Source organism: Apodemus sylvaticus, chromosome 3, assembly GCF_947179515.1.
Source record: "Apodemus sylvaticus chromosome 3, mApoSyl1.1, whole genome shotgun sequence".
Taxonomy (NCBI): domain Eukaryota; kingdom Metazoa; phylum Chordata; class Mammalia; order Rodentia; family Muridae; genus Apodemus; species Apodemus sylvaticus.
In genome coordinates, this window is record NC_067474.1 from 59,461,288 (window position 1) to 59,484,693 (window position 23,406).

Genomic DNA, 23,406 nt, shown 5'->3' on the forward strand with positions numbered 1-23,406 from the left:
TCTACGGGCTTAACTCATATGAATAGCATTCGAGCATGAATTGTCTTGCTCCTGGGGAAATGCCACTGTTAAAAAATAAGGGGACATGACAATTGTAGGCAATCTTCAGTTATTAACACAAGCAGGAGGCAGGCCAGGCATTCCCAGAAGGAGCAAGGAGAAACATTTTTTAGCAGACTAAGACTCCAGTCTTAAGACTAGCTAAAGTTAACTTTGCTTAGATCCAGTCTTCAATTGTGGAGCCGCTGTAGGAACTGGCAAAGGCCAATGTGTGTGGGGCTGGGGGGCAGGGCAGGGCAGAGGGACTGCGTGGTCAGACATTTAGAAGAGATGTGAGGAGGATATGTCCACCTTACCACAGACTCATTAGTAACCATACAGCCTTCTCGTAACTGTCCTTGAAAAGCAGACTCTGACCTTGTGAAGCCAGTCACTTGGGACTGGCAGGGACAGCTGGCTCACATCTCTTTCTCATTCCTTTGCAGTGAGGAAGAGGAGGCTCGCAGACCTGACGGGGCCTATTATTCCCAAGTGTCGCAGTGGTGTCTAGTGTGCAAAGGGAAGCCCACGCCTGTGAACTGGACATGTTCTGCTGATAATGTGTGCTCCCCAGTGGAGACCAGGAGGCACATGCTGGCGTGGAACTCTTGTGGTTCAGTTCTTTGTGCACTAAGGTTTAGGTTAACTAGTGACTGTAGTCGGACCTTTTATAAAATATGGCTAATGTGAAGTTTTTCTTTAGTCACAGAAGTTCAGTCTGGTAATTATTTAAAACTGCAGAAGCCCTCAAGCTGGCAGGTCTTGCTGCAGACAGCGTGACACTGGCAGACAGCCCAGGAGCCCCTCGGCAGCCATGCTTGGTGCTTAGGTGCACTTACAACATGGGACGCATCAGCACAGAACACTCTTCCCACCTAGTTTGGAAGCACGGTGAAACAATTTATTTCCGATTTGATCATAGCAACTCAGTAAAAAGAACACAGAATCATGATTTTTCAACCCCCACTTGAAACTTTAACACCAATATTAAAGCTGCCAAACTGATTCCAGGATCAGACCCCCGCCCCCTAAGAATGAAAGGCAAGCCCCAGAATTTCCTAAGAGTCAGAAAGACACAGGATTCCTTCTGCCAGGTGAGAGAAAGAGGGAGAAAAAGGCTATGGTGGAATTTTGAGTTTCAAAACCCACCACGCCAGGCAACATTCTTCTGAGTGCTATGTGAACCTGTGGGGTACTCATCTGCAGTCAGAAATCAGTTCTTTATCAAATGCCAACTTCATGATGGATGAAAACTTACAGCCACATAAAAACATCTTCCTATACTGCAGTGGGCCAATGCCTTATGTGAGATCAACACCATTGGGTGGATTTCTAGTCCACCATGCCTGTGGTATTAGCATGGCCCTGCTTACAGACACCAAGTGCCTGCTTGGTCATTTATGAGACAAATCAAACCATACAGAGCTCTTGCCTACAAACGAAACCTTTGAGGACAGCAGAGTACAACATCCTACCGGTAAGGAATTAGGAGATCCTGGCCAAACGACACAGGGATTACTCTGAACCTAATCTTGGCATTCCTACTGGATCCCTTTTTTAACACCAGGGGAGCCAGTAAAAATGTTCAAATACACTGTTCTTGTGCCTTTTAATAGACCACAGTGCCAGTTAAACTAGTATTTTTGTTGCTTTGGGGAGTTATTTTCCTTAGGGATTCAGCCAATATTATAGTAATGACAAAGCTCAAAAGCTGTTGAGCATAGACAGGGGGATTCTGACTTAAGAGAAAGCCTGCACACCGAACTGTAACGCTGTGAACAGTACAGGGTAACTAGAGGTGGCATTGGGGCCTCAGCACTATGAGTGTCCACTGAGGCTGCACACGGGCTCAGGAGTGGCACCAAGCTGCAGGGACGGCCAGCCCCACTCAGCTTCTCCTTGAAACACAATTGCAGCTGCATTCTGCACCACTGGAAACTGCAAAATAATATTAAAGCCATTTGGTCTATGTGTGGTTCCGTGTGCTTCTTAAGAATCGTGGGATAAGAACACGTGCCCAAAGACCAGGAGGCCAGGCAGCTACCCTGCTGAATGAGTGCCACAAGCGAAGTGTCTTGTGTGCCAGACGCTGGCCTAAAGCCGCTCATCTGGATCCCCGAGAGCACTTACACGCTGAGAGAGGGGGGCTGGGTAATGCAGAGCTGCTAGAGGAACACCTTTGAAGAAACCACATCAATAAAAGCATGGCACCTCTTTCAGAGGACCTCTGTGAAGGGACAGGTGTAATTACTTTAGATTCCGAAGCATGGTCTCTAGCCAACTACTCAGCAGTGCCATGATCACATATAAAGGAATGGGTTGGCAGATTCAGTAAATGTTTCAAGGCACAAGGTGATTAGAGTCACAGAGCCTCAGGCAGAGGGAAGGGCGGAGGCAGGGGAAGATGGTAGCTGGCCTGTTAGGAGTCCACACCCAGGGCCCAGCTGTTATACCTTGGCTGCCAGGGTAAAACGGTTTGTTGACAAGAGCAATCCTACCACCCCGGGCATGGCAGAGAGGACACCGGGCTGGACACGGTTAACCCCTCATCTTAGCCACGTGGCTTACCTCTGTGCCCGGCTCCAGCATCCTCTGAACCAAGCAGGTAAACCAGGCAGCCGACACGGACTCCCTGTCCCTTCCGCCTGTGGCCATCTGCTGTGCTAGCAGTGCCCAAGGACACGCCCATTCGTTCCTACAACCCTCCCAATCTGCACTGGCTACTCAAGTCTGCTCGTGGATGCAGAGGCTGCTCGGCCTCGCCAGCCGCAGGCGCCCAGGCTCTCGTGGAGGGCGTCAGGCGTGCTGTTCCTGCGGGATGCGAGGCCTCCGGGCGGTACACTCACATTCTTCTTTAAAGCTGTCCTGGGCGGGGCCTGAAGTCGGCTTGCCCGCTTTGTCCTGACACACGACACAACAGGCTGTGAACCCTTGTCCTTGACAGGCAGAACAGGTCAACACGAGCTGGCGGCATTGGGGAGTAGAACAGAGTTTATATTGGTCCCACGGGGCTCCACAGTATGAACATTCTAGGGAAGACAGGATCTTATTATTCTCTCTCTCCCTTGCCTGTACACACACACACACACACACACACACACACACACACACACACAAGGGGAGGGGAGAGGGGGGGAGGCATAGACAAATTCCAATTCCTAAACTAATCCTTAGTTCACTAGAATCTAATATACTCTTTTGGCCCAAGGGAATGTTTCCAAGTCAAACAGGGTGGTGCCAACTTTGACCTAAAGACTTGGTAGGCTGAGACAGGAAGACTGTAAGTTCAAGGACAGACTGGGCTATGTGCACAGAGAGACCCTCTCTCAAAAATAGAAAGAGATAGGTTAAAAGACAACACCATTCCTGTCTAAGAAAGGAAAAGGCCTTTACGGGGCAGGGGCAGGGTATGGTGTGGAGAGGCTGCTTCTGGATTATTGGGAGCAGGGTGTGGTGTGGAGAGGCTGCTTCTGGGCCTATGTTCTGATTTCTTCTTCTTTCATCCATTGCTCTTTCTCCCATTGAGAAAGAGCTTCCGTAACCAGTGTATTACCCCCAGTCTCTCCCTCAGATAATCTCCCTTCCCAGGGGGACAACATACCTAAATACAGATGACCCCACATTACATCCAACTTACAGAATGAACTATGTCCCACCCCCAGGCCACTACAAAAGGTCATTGCCAGGGCACCTGACCACCCAACTCCTGCTGGCCAATGCTGGTCACCTTTGAGAACGGCAGTCTCCCTCTGTGCAGTCTTTGGCCTTTCTCACACTACAGTAGCATGCAGGCATTTCCTCTATAGATCCCTCATTTGTTTTCTACTTATGATCTATACTATACTGTGCTATAAAGCAGATCTGAGGTTTAAACGAAACAAATATTAGACCATCATGAGAAAAGGTCAGAAAAATGGGAACACGAGATGGCTCAGTAGGTAAGGGCAACTGCTGCCAAGAATGTGACCTGGGTCCCATCCGCATGACCTACGTGGTGGAAGGAGAGAAGTGACTCCTTCCTGTAGGTTGTCCTCTGACCTCCACACACTGGGCAATGTACACGAGCACACAGAGACAAACGCAATTCTTTACAAAGATCAGAAGGGAAGGAAGATGAGCAACGCTTACTAAGAGGTCTGTAATCAGAAGGTTCTAGAAACGGAAGCAGCCATTAAGGTTGCCTACCTATGACTTTCATTCACATACTACTGAGCTATAGGACCCAGGGCAATTCATGCTCTGGGGATGTCTCTCCTTCCCTATCCATATCCAACAAGGCCCCAGTGTGACCAGCTGGCTGCAGCGGCCACCCCCATGGCCCTGCCCCTCCTATCCACGCCCACCTCCAGATGTGCACTCTGGGACGGAGTGCGATCTGACTGCAGCATGTCACACCACTGATCACCAGGGTTGATTTGGCTGACCTGTCTGTCTAAGCAGGTGTCCCCTTCCTTCCTCCCTCATGGCTCCACGTGTGTCCCTCCTGAAGGTACAGCCCAGCTGATGAGGACTTGCCCCATATAAGAGGACCAGTCTTCGGTACACTAGCACTCTGTCTTCCTGCTCAGCCCTCCGAGCAAGCCCTCAAGTGTCCACATGTCCACAGGTCGCCTGCTGCTCACTCCTGGCCATGGACATTACAAGCTGATAATAATTTTGGACCCTGCCTATGAAAGATAATTTTAAATGAATAAAATCAAATGCATCATGCTATCAAGGAAACCTAGTATATAGAAATACATAATGGCAAAATAACTTTCAAAGTGTGTGATATAACATAAGCTATGTTATATGTTAACACATTAAATACAAGAGTCAGTGGGAGGCCTACCTCTGCCCATTGTGAGACTGACTGTGAGGACCATGATGCTGTGCTGAGTTACCCACAGCATAAGCAGTGGATGTGGCAGGACTTGGACTCTACCAGCGACAAAGGCCCGGACACCTGGCATAACTCGTCTGCTTCATGTTGGAAGCATTTCATTTTTGTCATGAGTTATGGAAAATTTAAGTATTTTCTCCCTCCGATTCTCAACTTGCCCACCCAATATACGGTGACCATCACCATCTGAAGCCTGCTTCATCCCAGCGTCCAGCTGCTGGGAAACAAAATGGCAGCCCAGTGCCCTTCATGGCTCCGGAGTCCTGGCCTGCCTTCCCTGGGCAATGGCTCTAGAATAGTGACTGATTCTGACCTATAATAATGTGTCCCTGGACCTGGGCTGACCTACCTGATACCACAGAACTGTTGTAGGCCAGGGCAAACCGCTCATCAAAAACAAACAGCTTCCCTTTGTAAAAGCCATCAGGAAACTCCTCCAGGTACTTGTGGATGCCACCCTTGAGCTGAAACACTTCCTTACACACTCCCTGTTTGTAGAACAAAACAGAGACTTAGAAGCAGTTCCACGGCAGTGAGTGTCCGAGCAGAGCATTCACCCCTGTGCCCACAAGCCAGGGCTCCCATGGCCCCCCTGGATGGTGTGGAAAATGCTGACCAAGGGGTCAAGGAACCACCTGGCCAGACCTTGCCTCCTGGAGGCTAAGTGATGACAGCAGGCAGGCCCTTCACCCTCTGAGATCCTGGCAAGCCTAACTATTTTTGCTATCCCCTAAATATAGGAAGGCATCTGTTGGGACATGTAACGTTACTGAATTTGCTCTTCTCAGGATCAAGCACAAGGATTAGGAAAGGGAGCTGCTCAGCTAAGCTTCCTCTTTTGTACCTGATGAGTCTTCAAGAAGGCTGAGTGCTGGAGACTTAAGAAGCTCGGGCTTCTTACTTACAAACCCAATGCTGGAGCTGTACCAGGGAAAATAAATCCCTTGGCCAGCCAGCTAGTGGCGAGCAGGGGGTGAGGAGCACCACACAGGCTGGTGGGTGGATGGTCGTCGCCTGTATGCTGGGCTTGCAGTGCCTCACCTTGGCTCTGAGGTATGCAGAGCCCCGTTCACAGCGAATGCCTCCAGTGCAGTACATCAGCACCCTCTTCTGCCTGAAAATGTCAAGGTTTTTGTCAACGTAGCTAGGGAAGTAACTGAATTTCCTGATGTCTGGTGCTAAGCAGCCTTGGAATCGTCCCTACAACATGGGGACAGAAGGAAATGATTAGAAAATTGTACCTGCTTAGAGCCTAGTTCTTCCCAGTAACAACCCCCACCTGGGCAAAGGGCATCTGCTACCTAAAGTTCACATCCCACACTCTCCCCCTTTACCCTCAAGAGCAGAACTGTGGGTTCCCTTCATATGGGTCCCTCAGGGAGATATAGGTTATGCTGGCAGCTCTCATAAGGTCACTGGCATATGACAAGGGTAGGTTCATGGGAAACAAAATCCTTTTATGTGCCAAGATGTCTTTAACTCATATTTTTTTAAGCTTTCTCAACAGACCTGGAGCTCAGGACTTATGTTTTTCTTGATGATGCTGGTACAGGAAGGAGGGTGATGTGGCTAAGGGTTCCACACAGATACACGGTGCTATGTAAGGCACACCATACTTCACGCCACTCAGTTCTGCCGCTTACTTACTATTTTGCTTTCATAGAAGTTCCTGCAGTCCAGTAGGATAGTATCACCTTGTTCCTGATTTGACTGTGATAAAAGCTTTTCTATTTCTTTATGAAATTCAGCAGGGGATAAATGGATTCCTAAAACCAAGCCAAACATTTACATTAAAACAAATGAGAAATGAAAATCTAACCCCAGATGTCCTAGTCTGACTGAAGTGCTGGTTCTGCCCCACTCCATCAAACCCTCTTGTCATAATGACAGCAGCCAGGAATGGTAGCAGCTCACGGTCAGGCTGTGACACCTCAGCAGCCCAGGTCTACCGTCTCCTTATTCCAACCCGAGATCAGAGAATTCCAGCAGTTTGGAAATAAGGGATTTTTCTTAAGCCAGATGCTTGGGGATGTATTGGAATGCCAGTCCACTGTGTGCTATGTGGTTACCAGTGAGTCAGGAAATGGACAGTGTCCTACTGTCAATGTCCACAAAGGAGCTTCAACATGTTCAGTATTCACTACAGCCTTCAAAGCGTCATGTAAAAAAACTGAGCACAAAGTCAAGGCTAAGAGCCTGGGCTAGACCAAGGTAGCTGGGACTCACGTTACAGGAAGGTCTGAGCACGCTGTGCTGGGTACAAGGGTGAGGAGATGTATCTGCGTCTGTGGGCACACAGAAGGGGAGAGGGCGGGTGGAGGTGACACCACAAACAGACATGAAAGACAGTGGCAGGAAGAAGAAAAGTTTTCGGCTGTAGAGAAGAGAGACTGGGGTGAGTGTGGGAGTGTCCGAGGGCAGGAGGAAGGGTGCAGCCCGAGGAGTCTGCCTGTGACCCTCAGACAGAAACATCTCCCAACAGCTCACTAATTGTGAAGAACTTCGTGTAAACTTGGCATTGTGGGATAATTACACTGCAGGCTGGTGGCCTCCAGTGACACTCATGACAGAGCTGTACGGCATCACAGGAGACTTACTCCACTGGGCATAAACTCCATCTACCTCTCAATAGTTCTCCAAACCTGGAGAGAAAAGGGGTCCCTGATCAGTTTAGGTTTCCAATTCTGAAAGCTAAAATTATAGAATATAACCAGGCCTGATATTATTCAGGTCAGTGTCATATAATTACACGGGTCCCAAAACAGTGACATAAAAATTGAGGTTCAAAACTTTGAGAAGCAAGGAAATTCTCTTTGCTTTCTCCCTGCAGGGAGCGTCAGGGAGCTAATGTGTCCCGGCTGCTCCTCTGGAAGAAAGGACCCAAAGAGACAAAGACCCAGATGGACATGTTTACAAGAGGTTCCTTTAAATCACAGGCTTTAGGTGAAGACAGTCCAGTACTGCCTGTAGGCCAGTCTCCCCTCAGCGCCAAGCAGCACTCCGGCCATACCAAGTAGGCACTCCCGTCACTGCTCTACTAAATGGGGACACCAAGTAGACATGGCCCTGCCTGGGTTCTATCTCTTCATGGATGAGCCCATTTCCAAGATGCTTGTACTAACTAACCCCTTTCCTTCTAGTTTAACTCCTTCTTCTTCATAGTTACCTATGAAAAATGAATGCCTTAGAAGCAGGTGGCCTTTTGTTCTTTGACAAAAGACAATCCTACCTAGAAAGCAGTCATGGAAGGGGAAGCAAAAAACAGGGACTGCACCTGACCTGATCATGGCTGGCCCAGAGCTGGTTGCATAGATGTTGCTAGCTGCCTCTGGCTGATAGCTACCTGAGTGTGCTTTAAGAAGGTGACATATATACTGCATATATACTGCATTTCAAGGCCTAAGTATGAAAGGGTAAACAACCTCACTAATAGTTTTTGCATTCAACTATTGCATTACATAGTAACATGTTTTGGGCATATTCATGTTATGTAAGCTAATTTCACCTATTTCTATTAGAAACTGAAAAATAATGTTATGTGGCTCCCATAGTTCTACTAGACAGCATTCTCTGTGAGCAAGCTCTCAACCTAAATAGCAATCTAGGGGAATAAGTGAACAGAAGACTATCCTTTTGGGGTGTAACTAGCACTAATCCAAGACTGAGGAACTCTATACACAAATGATTAGGTGCCTACCAACCTAGTCTGCAAGGCCAACAAGATGGGCCAGTGGGTAAAGGAACATTCCTTCAAGCCTCATGATCTGAGTTTGATCCCCAGAACCCCATGGAGGAAGAAGAGACCAAACCTCATGACTTCTCCATACTCAGTGCAGTTCCCCAGCCCATCCACACACATACCAGTAAGTGAGAAACCCCGATCTGCAGTGAGGGAGGGAAAGTCGAGGCTCCAGGAGACAGTCAACTGAGGACTACCCAGGACATGCACTTAACACTATCCAGATCCTGAGAAACTCCACAAGCCAAATGTCCGAGATCCTTGAAAGCCAGTGTGCAATGGGGAAGAGCTGAATGTACAAGCTCGGAAACATTTTGTTCTTGTTAAAGGGACCTTATTTAAATTTGTCTTTATTTGAGTGGGACTCAGAAGACAAGCTCTGGTCTCAGTGCTCACCCTGCATCTTGCTTGCAAGGTTCCTGTGGGCTGACTAGCCTAGAACTTCTGCAGAGCCTCCTGTCTCTGCACATACCGCACAGTGGGGCACTGGGATTGCAGCTGTGCATGGGTCTGGGGAATGGAATCAGGTGCCCACACTTGAGTCATAAGTGCTTTACCCATCTTCCCAGATCCTCTTATTTAATCTTAATAGAAACTTAAATCATTACATAGCAGGAAATTCAATGACAAGATATTTATTAAGTGATTGTTGCTAAAATGTTTTAGACATGGTAATGGCTACACTTAAATGTTACTCTTTCTTTTAAAAGTACTTATTAAAGGATCTATGAATACAATAACGAGATCTAGGATGAGAGGAAGGGATGGGGTACAGAGGCTAGCTGCTGGGCTGTGTAAGCACATAGAAGGCCACTTTATCATTCTCTGCACTCTAGTTAATGTTTGGAAATGTTCATGGTAAAAAGTAAAACAAAACCAAAATCCCTGCCAAACAAATGTCTTTCAGTCATCTATAGTAACCACAGGGAAGCAGGGATTGAATGTTCTAGAATACTGCTTTAGTTTTGAAAGCCATTTGCTTACTGTGGCAAAAGCCCATGCATTCTTTCTCATTCTGCTGATGAACTATTTGCAAATAATAACTACACTGCTTTCAAATTGCTCTCTCTAGAAAGAGGAAACAACTTCTTGATAAACCATCACCAAGAAAAATGTGCTCTGGGTCTATAGGTGAGCTTTTAGTTACCATAAGCACCATAGAAGCCAGTTTAAATGCTGGATGGACAAAGAGTTGGCCTCCCCATGGCTATTTTAAAGAGAAGATTGATTACCGTTTTTGCTAATCAGTATTTAACTTTCTTATCTGTCTATTACATTTTATATCTGACAAAAAGCAACAATTCTTTAAAACGTTAGCATACCAGGGTTCTTGTAGGAGACCTGACTGGGGCTGATGCCCATGGGCACGATTTCTTCAAATACGCCGACACGCAACTCCGAGAAGCAGTGAGACCCTCCTCTGCTGCTCTAACCAAGGAGAAACAAGACAGTTTATTTGTCCCACTGCCAGGTAAAGACAAGTGCCAAATGTAAGAATTATGGTGTGCTTTACAGTGTGACAGCTGAAACTTTAAATCTTGACTCGGGGGAGGAAGCACTTTCAATGAAGATGAAGTTATGGTCCAAAACGTTCCAGATGATTCAACATGTTACTGCTTCCCGTGCCTCTTCCATACGCAGGAACATTGTGTTTGTATGGCTATGTACATGTGACTCGGCACCACTGAGAGAGTCACATGTGATCACACACCAGCTTCTGTTCTGGAGCAATGACCACTGTGTCTTGCTGTGGCCAGCATGAGAACTAGTGACGTGTTCCCACCAGCTTACCACACACAGTACTTAGACACAGCACCTCAGCTGAAAGAACCACAGCTTTATTTTGATGTGGTGTCAACCTTAATTTCAGGTTTACTATAAGCATCGTTGGCCACAGAGATCTGTAAAACAGTCTTTCCAGGATTTAGATCCCAGCTTGTTTAACTATACCATCCTCATAGGAAGGGAGATGAGGATCTAGAGAGGATACTGACATGCCAAGTGGCATGGGCACTCAGCGCAAACAGTGACAAGCCCGCGTGTTTTCCTGCACTGGCTTGGCGCTCGGGGGAAAGGGGTTTGTCTGGCTCTGCATGTGCTCGTCAATGAGCCACGGAGGCAGGCTGCTTAGTTCCTTTCCTACTCTCTCACCTTAAAATCATCCTCACTCAGGTACTCCTTAAACAATGGGCAGGAAAGCATGACGTCCACGTAGAGTCTGGTGGCCACTCTGCTTCCTCCAACTGTTCCATTGATTCCTTCAGTAGCGATCCGAATCTGAGACACACGAAAAGAGAACAGTGCTGCCTGGCTTGGGCATCTTCCCAGGATAAACTAAAGGTCTTTCATGTCAATGAGCATAAGAGGAGAAACAGAGGCCCTGCTGTGGCCACCCCACTATCACAAGATAGAGCACAAGTGCTCCTCTGAAGCAGCACGGCCTATTGTTCAGCCTGTGCCAAATGAGCTCTGAAAAGCTCCTGTTAACAAGTCTAGTAGCCAAAGGGGATTCTGAGATGAGTCTAAAACCAGGCTATAGACAGGAGCTTCCAAAGGCTTAGAAAGAGGATGAGCTCCAGCACTTCCTCATGGGGGCCCAACTTACACAGGTATAACAATGCCAAAAGTGGAATTAAAAAATTCCAGCTCTCTTTGCTCACTGGAGTGGCCCATGTCTGCGTTAACGCCTGCTTCACTGTGGTGCCTGTGTGTAAGTGCATGGCACCTGTACCTGTGGCTCTCTGGCTCCTCTAACCTGAACGTGTCTTTAAAATGCTGTACTGGGAATGGCACATGAGCGCTTGAGCGAGGGCATTCTTGGGGGCTGGCACAGTTGGTTGTCCTAGTAGAGTAAATCCTATAGGTGAGTTTAAGATGGAACAGCTATATAAGGAGCCATGCCCAGAGTAAGGTGCTAGAATATACCAGCTAGGGAATCATAATATTTCTGAAGAGAAATGATTCAATCAAAGACTCTGGCTACATGAATGCAGCCACATTTTAAAGTTGTATGTAGCCATTCATTTTCAGAGTCTCACTTGGTCCAGTTTTTTAGGTTATAGATAAACAACAGGATTCATCCTACAAGCCAATGCCAATTGGCTGGCAGCTACCTAGAGATGAAGAATTCTGATTACCCCTGACTCCTTGAGAAAGTGGGCTACAGTAGGGTGAAGTGGGGTATAGGTGCTGCATTCCTTTAATCCCAGCACTTGGGGAACAGAGGCAGGACAATCTTTGAGTTCAAGGCCAGCCTGATCTACAGAATGAGTTCTAGGAAACCCAGGGTTACACAGAGAAACTGTGTGAGAAAACCTACAAAATAAAATAAGGCTTTGGTCCAGGGGAGACTGCTCTTGGTATGAGGTAGGGAACACAGGTCATCTCTATTCTATAGGCTATGCACCTATCTATCACCAACTAATAGTAGACTATAAAGAAAAATAGCCTGGGACCAACAAGGTCTGGAAATCTGTCTGAAACCAGTCTGACTGGGTGATGGTGAATGTCTATTTTATGCAACTATTTCTAGGGAGACAGGCAAGCTCTTTCCTATTTCATTCTAATCTCAGAAGCCAAATGCAAGCTGCCCCACACCCCCATTCCCTACAGACTCACCTCTAAACTCACTCACTCATCTAGCAATATCTAGATTCTCAAAAAGTCCTTCAGACGCCCTTTGGTGGAAAGGTTCTGTAACTAGACAAGGAACAGCTAGCACTGTGGAACACCTGCTGAGAAAGCGCTCAGAACTGTAACTGTTCCGCCATCTCTAGATCTCACTCTCAAATTTCTTGAGCTCATATGATGTATGCCAAAGGGCATTTAGGTTCTCCTTTTCCTTGCCTAAGAACCAATAATGTCAAAACTCAGCGCTAAAGTGTCTGATAAACTGGCCAAGTCTTTGACGTCTGAGAGCCAGGAAGATGCTGCCACCTGGTGGGCAAGATTGCTCCCTGCTAGTGTGCTAGAAGAGGCTGGTTCTCCTTGACAAGACACCCCTTTTTTCTCTCTCTGTATGTAGCCTAGCCTGCTCTTGGAATTGCAGCAATCCTCCTGCCTCAGCCTCCTAAGTGCTGAGATTACAAGAGTATACCATCACACCTAGCTTTAAAAAGCTCACTGAATAGAGATGGTGATATATTTAAAATCAAAGGACAAATAGTTACTGGTTTTCAAAACTATGTGCTAGGAATTAGGGATATAGTTGTTGAATAGAGGCCCCCACATCTCAGGCTAAAGGAGATTCAGATGCTAAGAGATACAAAGAAACAAGAGCTATAAAAGTATCACAGCTGCCTCAGGAGGGTACACTGAGGAAGATGAATTTGGATGGGAGGTCAGGAAAGGCCTCTGAGAAAGAGTCATTAGGATAGAGAACTGAAGCTTCAGAAGAGTTAGACTAGAGACAGAGTGGGGTAGGCATGAACACTGAAGTGAATTTGCCTCCAAAAAAGGGCAAACAGAACAAGACTTGGTGGGCCCCAGAAACCGAAGAACACTCGTGGGAAAGGCCAAGGACCCTGCTCTTGCAGCAGCCTAGGCAGAGTCAAGGGCTTCACCCACCGGTTGCTGTTGGAGCTGTTCTAACAAGATCGCTCTGGCTGCTGCACTGGAAAGCAGATTAAATGCTGAGAAGTGGGGACTGCAGGCTAGTGGGGACGTTACCACATGGACAAGACAGAGTGTCGGCATGGTCAGGGTGATGGAAATGGAACAGAGAAAGTAAATGGAGTCAGGGGAGACTGCAGGGCAGGGTGTGGGGTGAGTTGCACAGGAGGGTGATACCAGCACTCGTCAAACAATGTGGTGTGGAAGATGGTACTGACCAGTTTACTATATCTGGGGCATAGGAGAACCACAACCACCAGGTTCTCAGAAGGTCCCTACTTCTGTGATGGCTTGTACATGCCAGGCCCAAGGAGTGGCACTATTGTGGGGTGTGGCCTTGTTGGAGTAGGTGTGGCACTGTGGGTGTGGGCTTTAAGACTCTCATCCTAGCTGCCTGGAAGTCAGTATTCCTGCTTGCCGCCTTCAAATGAAGATGTAGAGCTCTCAGCATCTCCTGCACCGTGTCTGCCTAGATGCTGCCAAGATCCCACTTTGATGGTAAGGGACTAGACCTCTGAACCTGTAAGCCAGCCCCAATGAAATGTTGTCCTTGTAAGAGTTACCTTTGTCAAGGTGCCTGTTCACAGCAGCAAAACCTGAACTAAGACAACTTCCCTTTGATTTAAATTTTGAAAAATATTTCCATGCATAGGCATATAGCTGGAGGATAAGCCACAGAGGGCATTTTACAGAAGCAAACGCCATCCTCTCATGCAGAGGTGTTACCATCTGGGAACACGTTTCCTCTCGCCCTTACACACTCTCCTGGATTCCAGAGAAATATGCAGTTCTAATTTCCTTTATTCAGGAGGCATGACAAGGAGGGGAGGGAGGCCTCACAGAAGGGAAGGAGCAAATGCCAGTACCTGAGATCATCAGAGACCTGATTCTAGGAAAACCAAGGGGTGACTGGGAATCAAACATGCAGAATCTACAAGAGGCTTTGGAGTTCAGAACATTTCCCTGTCTCAGCTGACAAAGGTATCAGAACCCAGCCATGCCCACGAGTGTTTCCAATCTATAATAGCAATGAATAAAAAAAAGAAAAAGTAACAAAGCTTGATATATTTACTGTTTTACCCATTAGGTACAGGCTGACTGAGGCCTGGTCTATAAAGTAACTTTATCAATAGCCATCTTACACTTTATTAGAATGCAAGCAGGGTTTCCCTCCCTTCTGAGAATCCACCGCATGAAGACTTCAACAAAGAGCACAGCTCCTACAGCCCAAGGTTACAGAGACAAGAGGAGGCTGTGCAGGAAACATCTGGAGCAGGGCTTACCTTGCCTGTCAGGTGCAGGTGACGGCACAGAGCTGTCTGCCAGGCACAGACCCAGTGGGGGTCCTCCAGGTCACAGTAGCAGTAATACAGGAGCACCTCTCCTTCCTCGTCACCCTGGTCACTACACAAGGAAAGTCAGAGGAAAGAGCACCTGAGCCACAAGGAGCCACAGTCCCCAGTGCACCCAGGCAGAACTGGGAGCACAAAGCTGGGACAGCCCGTGCCTCTGATCTTGGTCTAACGTAGGAGCACTTCTCTTCACATTTCCTCCACATAGGACAGTATCTGCGCCAGACTCCTTCAAAGAGCAAGTTCCTCCACTGCCCTCACTTAGCATTCGCACCAAGTGACATATTACTGAGCCTACTCTACAGGCAAGCTGGGAATTGAGCCCACTCTGCCTTTCCCTCAGTCACAAGGCAGTGTCTGGTTTGACTGGCACACCATAAAAAAACATTTTACTTCCATTTTTTCATGTAGTACACTTAACACAAGACAAACCTTTCTATGTCAGCATGCTCACAGAGTAGCACAAAACCACTGAGAAGACATCACTACTTTAAGAGACCAGAAATGAGTATAATATAGTTTGAAACTAGACTTAAATTTTAAAATCAAGAGAAAAGGCTAGATTCTGAAAACTCAGTATATGGAATATTGTATCCCCCTAATCTTTCAGAAAACATTTTGTGCATTTAGTATTTTTATGTGTATGGGTGCTTTGCCTTCATGATTGTCTGTATACCATATGCATGCAGTGCTCATGGTGGCCAGAAGGAGGCAGCAGATCCCCTGGAATCACAGACAGTTGTTATCCACTATGTGGATGCTGGGAATGGAACCTGCATCCTCTGGAAAGTGTTCTTAACCATGTAGCCAGTGTTCTTAACCATGTGTTCTTAACCATGAGCCATCTCTCCAGCCTTTCCCAATAATCCTGATGGATGTTTGTCTAGATGCATATTTGTGAATTCATCAGTGTCTGGATCAAACAAGTCTGTTTGGTTCTTACCTACTCCACTTATTTAAACATATAAATCAAAGTATAACTTACAAATAAAATCAAGCATATACATGTTCCCACTCAAACCCCAGAAAGAAGCTTTCAATCTTTACAGATGGGCTTTGCCCTCCAGTCATGCAACCAAAGTAGACCCCCTTCTGTGCTGCTTCTGTTTTTTCAGCATAAAGGCTCCATTCCCACACTGCCCTGTGTTAATCAGCTGTCCATGGATCTGACACTAAGTGTTCCTTTTTTGTTTGTTTGTTTCTCTGTGTAGCCCTGGCTGCCCAAGAATTCCCTGTATAGACCAGGCTGGTCTTGAACTCAGAGCTCCCCTGCCTCTAAAGGCGTGTGCCACCACTCTAGGCAGCAGTGCTCTGACATGACTACATACATCCTTTCATTCTCCTGCAGTGGCTAGTTACAGTTGTTTCCTGTTTGTCTTTTTATGCCTGTGTGTATGATGTGTATGATGTGTGTACATGGTAGGAATGTGTTCTTGTATGAATGAAGGCACATGGGAGTCAGAGGACAATCTCGGGTGCTGGTCCTCATCTTCCACCGTGTTTGAGACAGGGTCTCTGGTTCTTCATTGTGCACCCAACACTTGCTGGCCTGTGAGCTTCTGGGGAGTCTTGTCTCTGACTCCCATTTTCCAGTAGGAGACCTGGGATGACCCCCAAACACTCCCATGACTGACTTTAAGTGGGTCCTGGGGACTGAAACTCAGGTTCTCACATTTACGTGGCAAGTGTATACCCCAATGGACCATTCCTCCAGCCACGGTCACTGTAGAGTACATCTAGTTTACTTTTAGTTAGCATACAAAATGTGTTGATTCCAATATTTTGTTATTACATATAAAGCTGCCACAAGCATTCATGTTTAGACTTTTATGGGTGTGTTTTATTTCTGCTAGTCACACACCCAGGAGTAGATTGCTGGAAGATGAATTTTGCATTCTCCCTAGCAATGGCTGAGCCCTTCAGTTAATTCACCATGTCGGTTGAATCTACCAAGACTGCTATTTCTCATTTTCCCATTTCAGTGGGCTAACTGTAGTATCTCATTGTGGTTGAAAATACTTTAAAAGTAAACCAAACTACAGAGTGAAAAACTTACCTCTTCAGCTCTTGAAGGCTAGCATGGCTCACATCAGGGAGCCAGGAAGACACCTCCTGACTAGGAGCCAGACAGTCTTTAGGGAAGCTCCTCTTGTCTGTGGCTGTAAGACTCTGTGAGGCACTCAATGCTGCAGTCAGCTGCTTTAGAATAGAAGCAGTCTGCTGGTACACGTCTTCCGCATGCTGTGTGGCCACATGTCTGTGGATGCTGGTCAGGTCTGCAAACAGATGCTGACAACATCGCCACCGTTTTCCCTTAAATTCAGAAGGTGCTGGAACTTGTTTGGTTTTGACAAAAAGGGCAAAGGCCTGCAAATAACATTTCAAATACCATCACTGTTTAACAGCCTTAGGTTTAGGGTAATAAAAGTTTCATTTGACTCTCTTATATCACATTTTATGGGGGCAAGGTTTCTAGCCTGGCATCCTGCCAGGCTGTAACGGACTCCAAGAGCAATAGCACGGGCTTGCGGTGTCCAGCAGCCGACACACTCACACTGGCTTCATACCCTAGCTGTCCAGACTCCAGCCTCCTGCATCCGTGATCTTTTGCACGTGTCAGAGCCACAGACAAACCTGGGCACCTTACCGCCTCCACCTCCCTGCCCCTCCTTGTCCACACTGATGCTACTCTGTTTTCTCTATTGGAGTGGCTCTCAATCTTCCCAGTGCTGTGACTCTTTAATACAGTTCCTCATGCTGTAGTGACCCCAACCATAAAATTATTGTTGCTACTTCATAACTGTAATTTTGCTACTGTTATGTAATGTAAATATCTGGTATACAGGATATCTGATATCACAATCCATAGGATGAGATCTTCTACTCAATCAAATAAACACCCAGAATTCATTGCAGAGGCCCCCTCTGACATCAGTCCATACAATTCTCACTAAATGCTATTTTTCTACTTTCTAGATGTAAAATCTTAGATTTTTGCTCTTCCACTTAGTTGTAAACATTGGCTCTGCTATTTACCTTTGAAAACAAATTAGGAAGTTATATAGCCTGTAGATGCCAAATTTATACTTGGAAAAAGTAAATCAAAGAATTACATAAATGTTAAACAGCATTATTATGGATATAGAATTATATCCTCATCTAATACAAGCAGTCGCCTGCTTCCCACCCACCCACCCACCCCGCGCACTGTGCCCAGCTCAGCTCAGATGAATGGCCTGCTTGCTGCTCCTTCATGTCAACTGAACAGCCCTGCCTCCCAGCTCAGCTTGTGCTTAGCTTAGTGTCTGCAACACTTTTGTAAATCTCCAAGATCTTATCTAACTGAAAGATGCCTGTTCTTGAAAGCACACATTTATAAGGCAATTCTAAAGCAAATCAGAGAGGAACCTTCAGGAAACTGACAAGACTGTTCTAAAGTAACCGCCTCCTCCTGTCCATACACCAAATCCATTTTTCCTTCTTGCTGGGGTGCTGCATTTCCTAGCCTTTGCAATTAGTGCTGCTGTACAACTGTTTTCCAATGGAAGCAACAGGTGGAAGCTCCACTTCCGGTCCATAAAAGCCTCCCAAGTGAGCTCCTCTGTGTTTACTTCCTCTCTAGTTCCAGTGGGATGTGTTGAGTCCTGCAGAGGTAATATCAGCCTGGGGCCTTGCGGCCTGTGTGTTAATGAAGCTACCTTATCTCTCATATCCCAAGTCCAAACACGTACTGTGCTCATCGACTGCAGGTGTGAGGCCATTTGTTACTGTAGCCTTGACCTCACAATTAATACATTAGGAATGTCTATAAGACTAATGAGGAAGAACATGGAGCAAAGGCATCAATACTATAACCATGATAAGCGAAGGGTGGTGTACAACTTTAATCCCAGCAGAGGCAAATGGATGTGTATGACTTCAAGGCCCAGCCTGGTCTACAGATCACCTGCAGCAACCAAGCCACTGAAGTGGGCGCTGGCAGTAACTGTTTCTACTGTCGTAACCAGGTGAGCCTCCTGCACTTGAGACAAGCTAAGTGTTGTAGGATATTTGATCACATTGTGAATCCCAAGACAAGTGTTATTTACTGGAAAAAAATGTTTTTAGTTATGGTGTGGCATAACATTAAAACATACCTTTCATACAAGAGCTTTCTGCTTGAATACTGTAAACAGGATTAAATAAACCCAACCATAGGTCAAGGAGTGGAACATCCAACCAGATTAAAAAAAAACCATAGAGAGTAAGATGGATGGATAGAGAGACACAGGAGATGTACAAGGGAGGGATATCAGGTTGAAGGAGGTTTTGGGGGATGGCATGAAAGAGGGGCGGGCATTGCTTCTGGGACATCAGCTAAGGAGGAAGGTCAGCTGGGTGGGCACTTTCTCTGTCTCTCTGAACTAGCAGGTTTTTACCCTGGCAACTGGCTCCTGAGTCTTCTTTGGTAAAATTAAACAATTAAGATTTTATTAAAAGAAACAAAAACAAAACAACAGGGACAAATGAACAGAACCTTTGGAGAGGTCCAATAAGTGGGCCACATATAAAATTCTGCTAACTTTCTATAAGTCTAAAATTGTTGTAAAATAATACTGGTCAAGGATTTTTGTAACTTCTGAATTTAATTCTCAAGAAAATCCATATAGGCTGACTGGAAGTAGCAGCTGGAAATCACAGAGACGTTTACTCTCCACTAACATGTAACCAAAAAGCGGCTCTCCAAGGGGTGAGAGAACCATGGCCAGGCTATGTCCTCGACCAGCCAATGCCCTGCTTAAGAAGAGAGAGTTTCAGCCAATGGTACCACCACCAACAACAACAGGGATGCATGGCCCTGAAGAGGGCATCATCGGCACTATCTTTATAGCCCTGTCACAACAGTATTCTTAGGAACCCTGTAGCATCCTGCAATGCTCTATCCTTCCTTCAAAGCACAGAACTTCCCTGACCAGCAAGGTTCATAACAATGTCTTTAGATGTCTGGTGCCCTGTTACCTGTCACTCTCCTTACACTACCATTCTGAGTTCCTGGGACTCTTTCTACACTAGAGGAAAGATGTCTGACCTTCTTCTCTAGGACCTAATCTTTTTTTTTTTTTTAAATGTATGTGAATACACTATCACTGTCTTCATACACACCAGAAGAGGGCATCAGATCCCGTTACATATGGTTGTGAGCCACCATGTGGTTGCTGGGAATTGAACTCAGAACCTTTGGAAGAGCAGTCAGTCCTCTTAACCACTGAGCCATTTCTCCAGCCCCTGGACCTAGTCTCTCGAAATACACTACCATAACTGTTCCAAGACTATACATAATTGGAGACCAGACTACACTGTGAGGTAGAGGCAAGCTCAACAGTCTGCTTCTACATGTACCTCACTAAGTTTATATGCATGATCATGAGGACACCGACAGCAAGTTTACCTTTTTCTTTGCAAACGAGTATTTCTTCTTTGTGCTGCCATCTAACTCTGCTTTGAGACTGCTGCTGGGATTGATAAGATTTGATTCTTTTAAATCCAGATCAAAAACCTTTAAAACACAGGTCTCCAGGCCATCCTCTTTGTCTGGTGAAGTGGAGGAAGGCATCTGGTTTTATCAGTGAGACAGATTCCGTCCAGTCGAGTATCTTCTGAGACATAAGCAAAAGCGAGAATACCACGGTCAGCTCTTTGGTTACCTCCTGAAGCAGACATGAAGCTCATGCAGTCAAGCGAATGAACAGTCGCCTCATAACCCACGCTATCCTTTCCTTCACCTGCTCATTCCATAGCATTCATGCCGGACTAGGCACTTTTCTACACACCAGGAATAGAGCAGTAAATGCAACAGGAAAAAGTCTATCCTCTTAAGTTTACAATCCAGTAGGAAAGGTAAGCCAATAAATTCATTTACTTAAGTTGACTTTTCATTTTTTGGAATATTCCAAAGAAAAATAAGTGGATTTAGGAGGCAAGGGAAAGGGCTCCTCACACACAGGGAAAGCCTCGCTGAGGCAATAGCACTTTCAAAGAATCATGATCTAGAAAGCAGGCCCCTGACAGAGCAGGAGAGCACTACAGGTGTCCCAAATCAACCAACCCAGAATTACTGCAGCTTCCTTTCTTTTTTTCTCAAATCTCAGAGCCAAAATTTCCAAATTGCTACAGTGGCTAAATCTTACCAAAATGGATACACTATAACCAATGCAGCTCTTTGTTACATTTTATTTACTTGTGTGTGTTCTGGTACCTGCAGTTCTCCTTCCACATCTATACAGGCTTCAGGGAGCAAACACATCTTGTGAGACGTGAGTAGCAGGGGTTTACCCACAGAGCCATCTTGACAACCCCTATTTTTTTTTCCAACAAAATTAAGAAAATTTTATTCTTCAATCTTTTTGTTACAGTCCAGTCTCTCTCTCTCTCTCTTAGTCCACCCTGATTGTTCCTCATCCCACACCTTCTCTGCTCCCCCCCTACACACGAAGAGAATGCCCCCACTTCCTGAAGCCTCAAGTTTCTGAGGGTTGGTGCATCTTCTATCACTGAGGCCACTTCCCTCACTCTCTGGGCCAGACCAGGCAGTCCTCTGCTGAATTAGTGCTGGGGTCTCCTATCAGCTGGTGTATGCTGCCTGGGCCAACCCCTATTTTTAAAATTAATTTTTCTGAGTCTGGGTCTTGCTACATAGTAGGGGCTGGCCTTGAGCTCCTAGTAATCTTAAATTTAAGATTCCCCTTGCCTCTGCTTCCAGATTGCTGGGTCACTCTACCAGGCCCTATGCTTAGCCATCCTTTGAAAGTCAGCAATCCACTTCGAACTACATTCACTATGGCCCGGTCATTTCTTGTCTGATTTAGTGATGATTAATGTTTGGTTTAGGACCTTGGACCAAGGTACATATTTTACATATCAACGCAGACCTGGCCCTCAGGTTCTCCCAGCATCCCTTAGTCCCTACCTGGTATACCCTGCCCCAACCCTCCAGCCCAGAGGCTGGGCTGCCCCTCCCCCCAGAGGCTCCTCCCTATACAATCTGACATTCTAGCCTCCTTGTGTGGCCTCCTACCCTTCTTTCTTTGCTCCTGTGTCCTTTCTTCCTCCACCCCTATCCCCACAGTGACTTCCTTGGCCTCAGTCCTGGCGGCCAGGGAACTTGAGAGCAGCTTCCCAATAAATCCACCTTTAATATATTCTCATCTGGCTCAAATTGGCTCATTTCAGGCAGAGAAATAACCTATCACTTAACTCTGTTCTCGGAGGACTCTTCCAAAGTCTCAACCTACTCTAAATCTGTCCCTGCTCCTTTGATGGAAACTTGTCCCACTCTCTCTTCGCTAGTAAGTCAGTCAGACTACAGTGCCCGTGGCCATTCCTGAGAGAGTCATTTAGGGCTTTGGCTACAAAAGAGCAGAAGCTTCAATATCCTGAAAAACATCTTGTCTTGTGTACAGACAGTGATAAATGTTAATACAGTTTAGTCCTTGCTGAATGAAATAAAGCAAGAGTTGAAGAGTCAGAGAAATAACTCTGTAGGTCCCTGATGGTCAGTCACGTAGGTTTCGGAGCAGAGACCATCAGGTAAAGGAAATAAGTCTTGATTCCTAAACTGTGAACAAGCTGGACTTAACAGAAGAACATAGTGGTTTACACACAATGATGGGAACAGAACCCAAAAAGCCATAGTTTGGAATTTGCAATGGAAATTCCCGGAAAGATGGATTGCTTGCATGTATGAATAAATGAAAAGAATAGATAAAAGATAATCTATTCTTAAAAACAAACAAACAAAAATGAGAAGTAGAGCCGGAAAGATGGCAAGATGGCTCGTTGGTTAAGAGTGCTTACTGGTTTTGCAGAAGACCCGAGATCCAGCACCCCAACCCACTCCCACGCACTCTTCTCACACCTCACAAGGCAACTCACGAAGAGTCTGAAACTCCAGTTCCAGGATGGTGTACAGACTTTCATCCGGGCACAAATACATAAAATAATTTTTTAAGTCCGTGAAGAGTTTTAAACGTAGGAAATAAGTTTGATTATAGACTTGCTCTGAAAGTACAGCTGGCAGTGTTAGTGGATAAACTATAACACAGGAAGTGAAGGAGCTAATGACTCCTCCCTAAATTCATGGATTAAGCAAACTACAGAAACGACCATTTACTGTAACAGGTAAGACAGAAGGAAAAGTTTCGGCTAGATCATGGACAAGGCAGTTTGGTGCCCATCACAGGGCAGAAGGCATCCACACACTGTACGCGTGCAGAGGGACAGAAGAACAATTGGAACCAGACCAATCAGTATCTGAGGCGCCCGTCAGCTGGAAGGTGGGCAAGAGGACGGCCGTAAGCAGGCTCGGCCGGCGGGCCTGGCTTCCCTACCGTTGCCCTCGTCCCGGCTCAGGTCTCCCGAGGCGTCTACAGTCGGATGGCGAGAGTAAGAACACGTACCTACAAACCCTAGGCCTTTCCGGGGTATCCCTTCACCAACTTGGCGCTGCTCCCCGTCCTCGAGCCCACGCCCCCCGGCGCGCGCGTGCGCAGGAAGTCCCCGAGACGTCACTTCTCTCCGGAAGTCTCCGAAGTCGTCGGCGCAGGGGCCGCCGGGAAAATACCGCTGGGCCTGTGCAAAGCTGAGGCGGGATCGCTGCGGCCGGGATAATTTAGCTCGCCGTTCGGACGGTCCCAGAGTGGAGAGCCGGAGGAAGCGGCCGCGCTTGGACCTGCAGACACCGGCCTTCCACTGCAGAGCCCATCCGGTGCCTCTCCGCTTCCGGCAGGCATCGTGAACGAGTGCGC

General features: G+C 46.6%; 2 protein-coding genes across 7 annotated transcripts in view; one reads left to right on the forward strand and one right to left on the reverse strand.

Annotated features, from left to right (window-relative positions):
* The window catches only part of Tmod1 (tropomodulin 1), a 71,102-nt gene extending 69,094 nt beyond the window's left edge, over window positions 1-2,008 (forward strand). For all 3 annotated transcript variants that reach the window (XM_052176440.1, XM_052176439.1, XM_052176441.1), the window contains one exon: window positions 486-2,008. In XM_052176440.1, the coding sequence (XP_052032400.1) occupies window positions 486-550 (65 nt within the window). In that variant the 3' untranslated portion in view covers window positions 551-2,008. The remainder of the gene's footprint in view (window positions 1-485) is intronic.
* Window positions 919-23,158, reverse strand: Tstd2 (thiosulfate sulfurtransferase like domain containing 2). Of its 4 annotated transcripts, none has more exons than XM_052176435.1 (10): window positions 23,059-23,158; window positions 20,052-20,259; window positions 16,680-16,990; window positions 14,555-14,675; window positions 10,812-10,937; window positions 9,983-10,088; window positions 6,569-6,687; window positions 5,963-6,121; window positions 5,271-5,409; window positions 919-3,068 (listed from the first exon to the last, which is right to left on the reverse strand). In XM_052176435.1, exons 2-10 carry the CDS (start codon window positions 20,214-20,216, stop codon window positions 2,836-2,838), a joined length of 1,479 nt encoding a protein of 492 aa, XP_052032395.1. In that variant the 5' UTR covers window positions 20,217-20,259; window positions 23,059-23,158; the 3' UTR covers window positions 919-2,835. The 4 variants fall into 4 exon arrangements, with proteins under 4 accessions (XP_052032395.1, XP_052032396.1, XP_052032397.1 ...); XM_052176436.1 differs by having other exon boundaries at window positions 20,052-20,256; window positions 23,059-23,149; XM_052176437.1 differs by having other exon boundaries at window positions 22,990-23,081.
* Window positions 23,159-23,406: the final 248 nt, after the last annotated feature.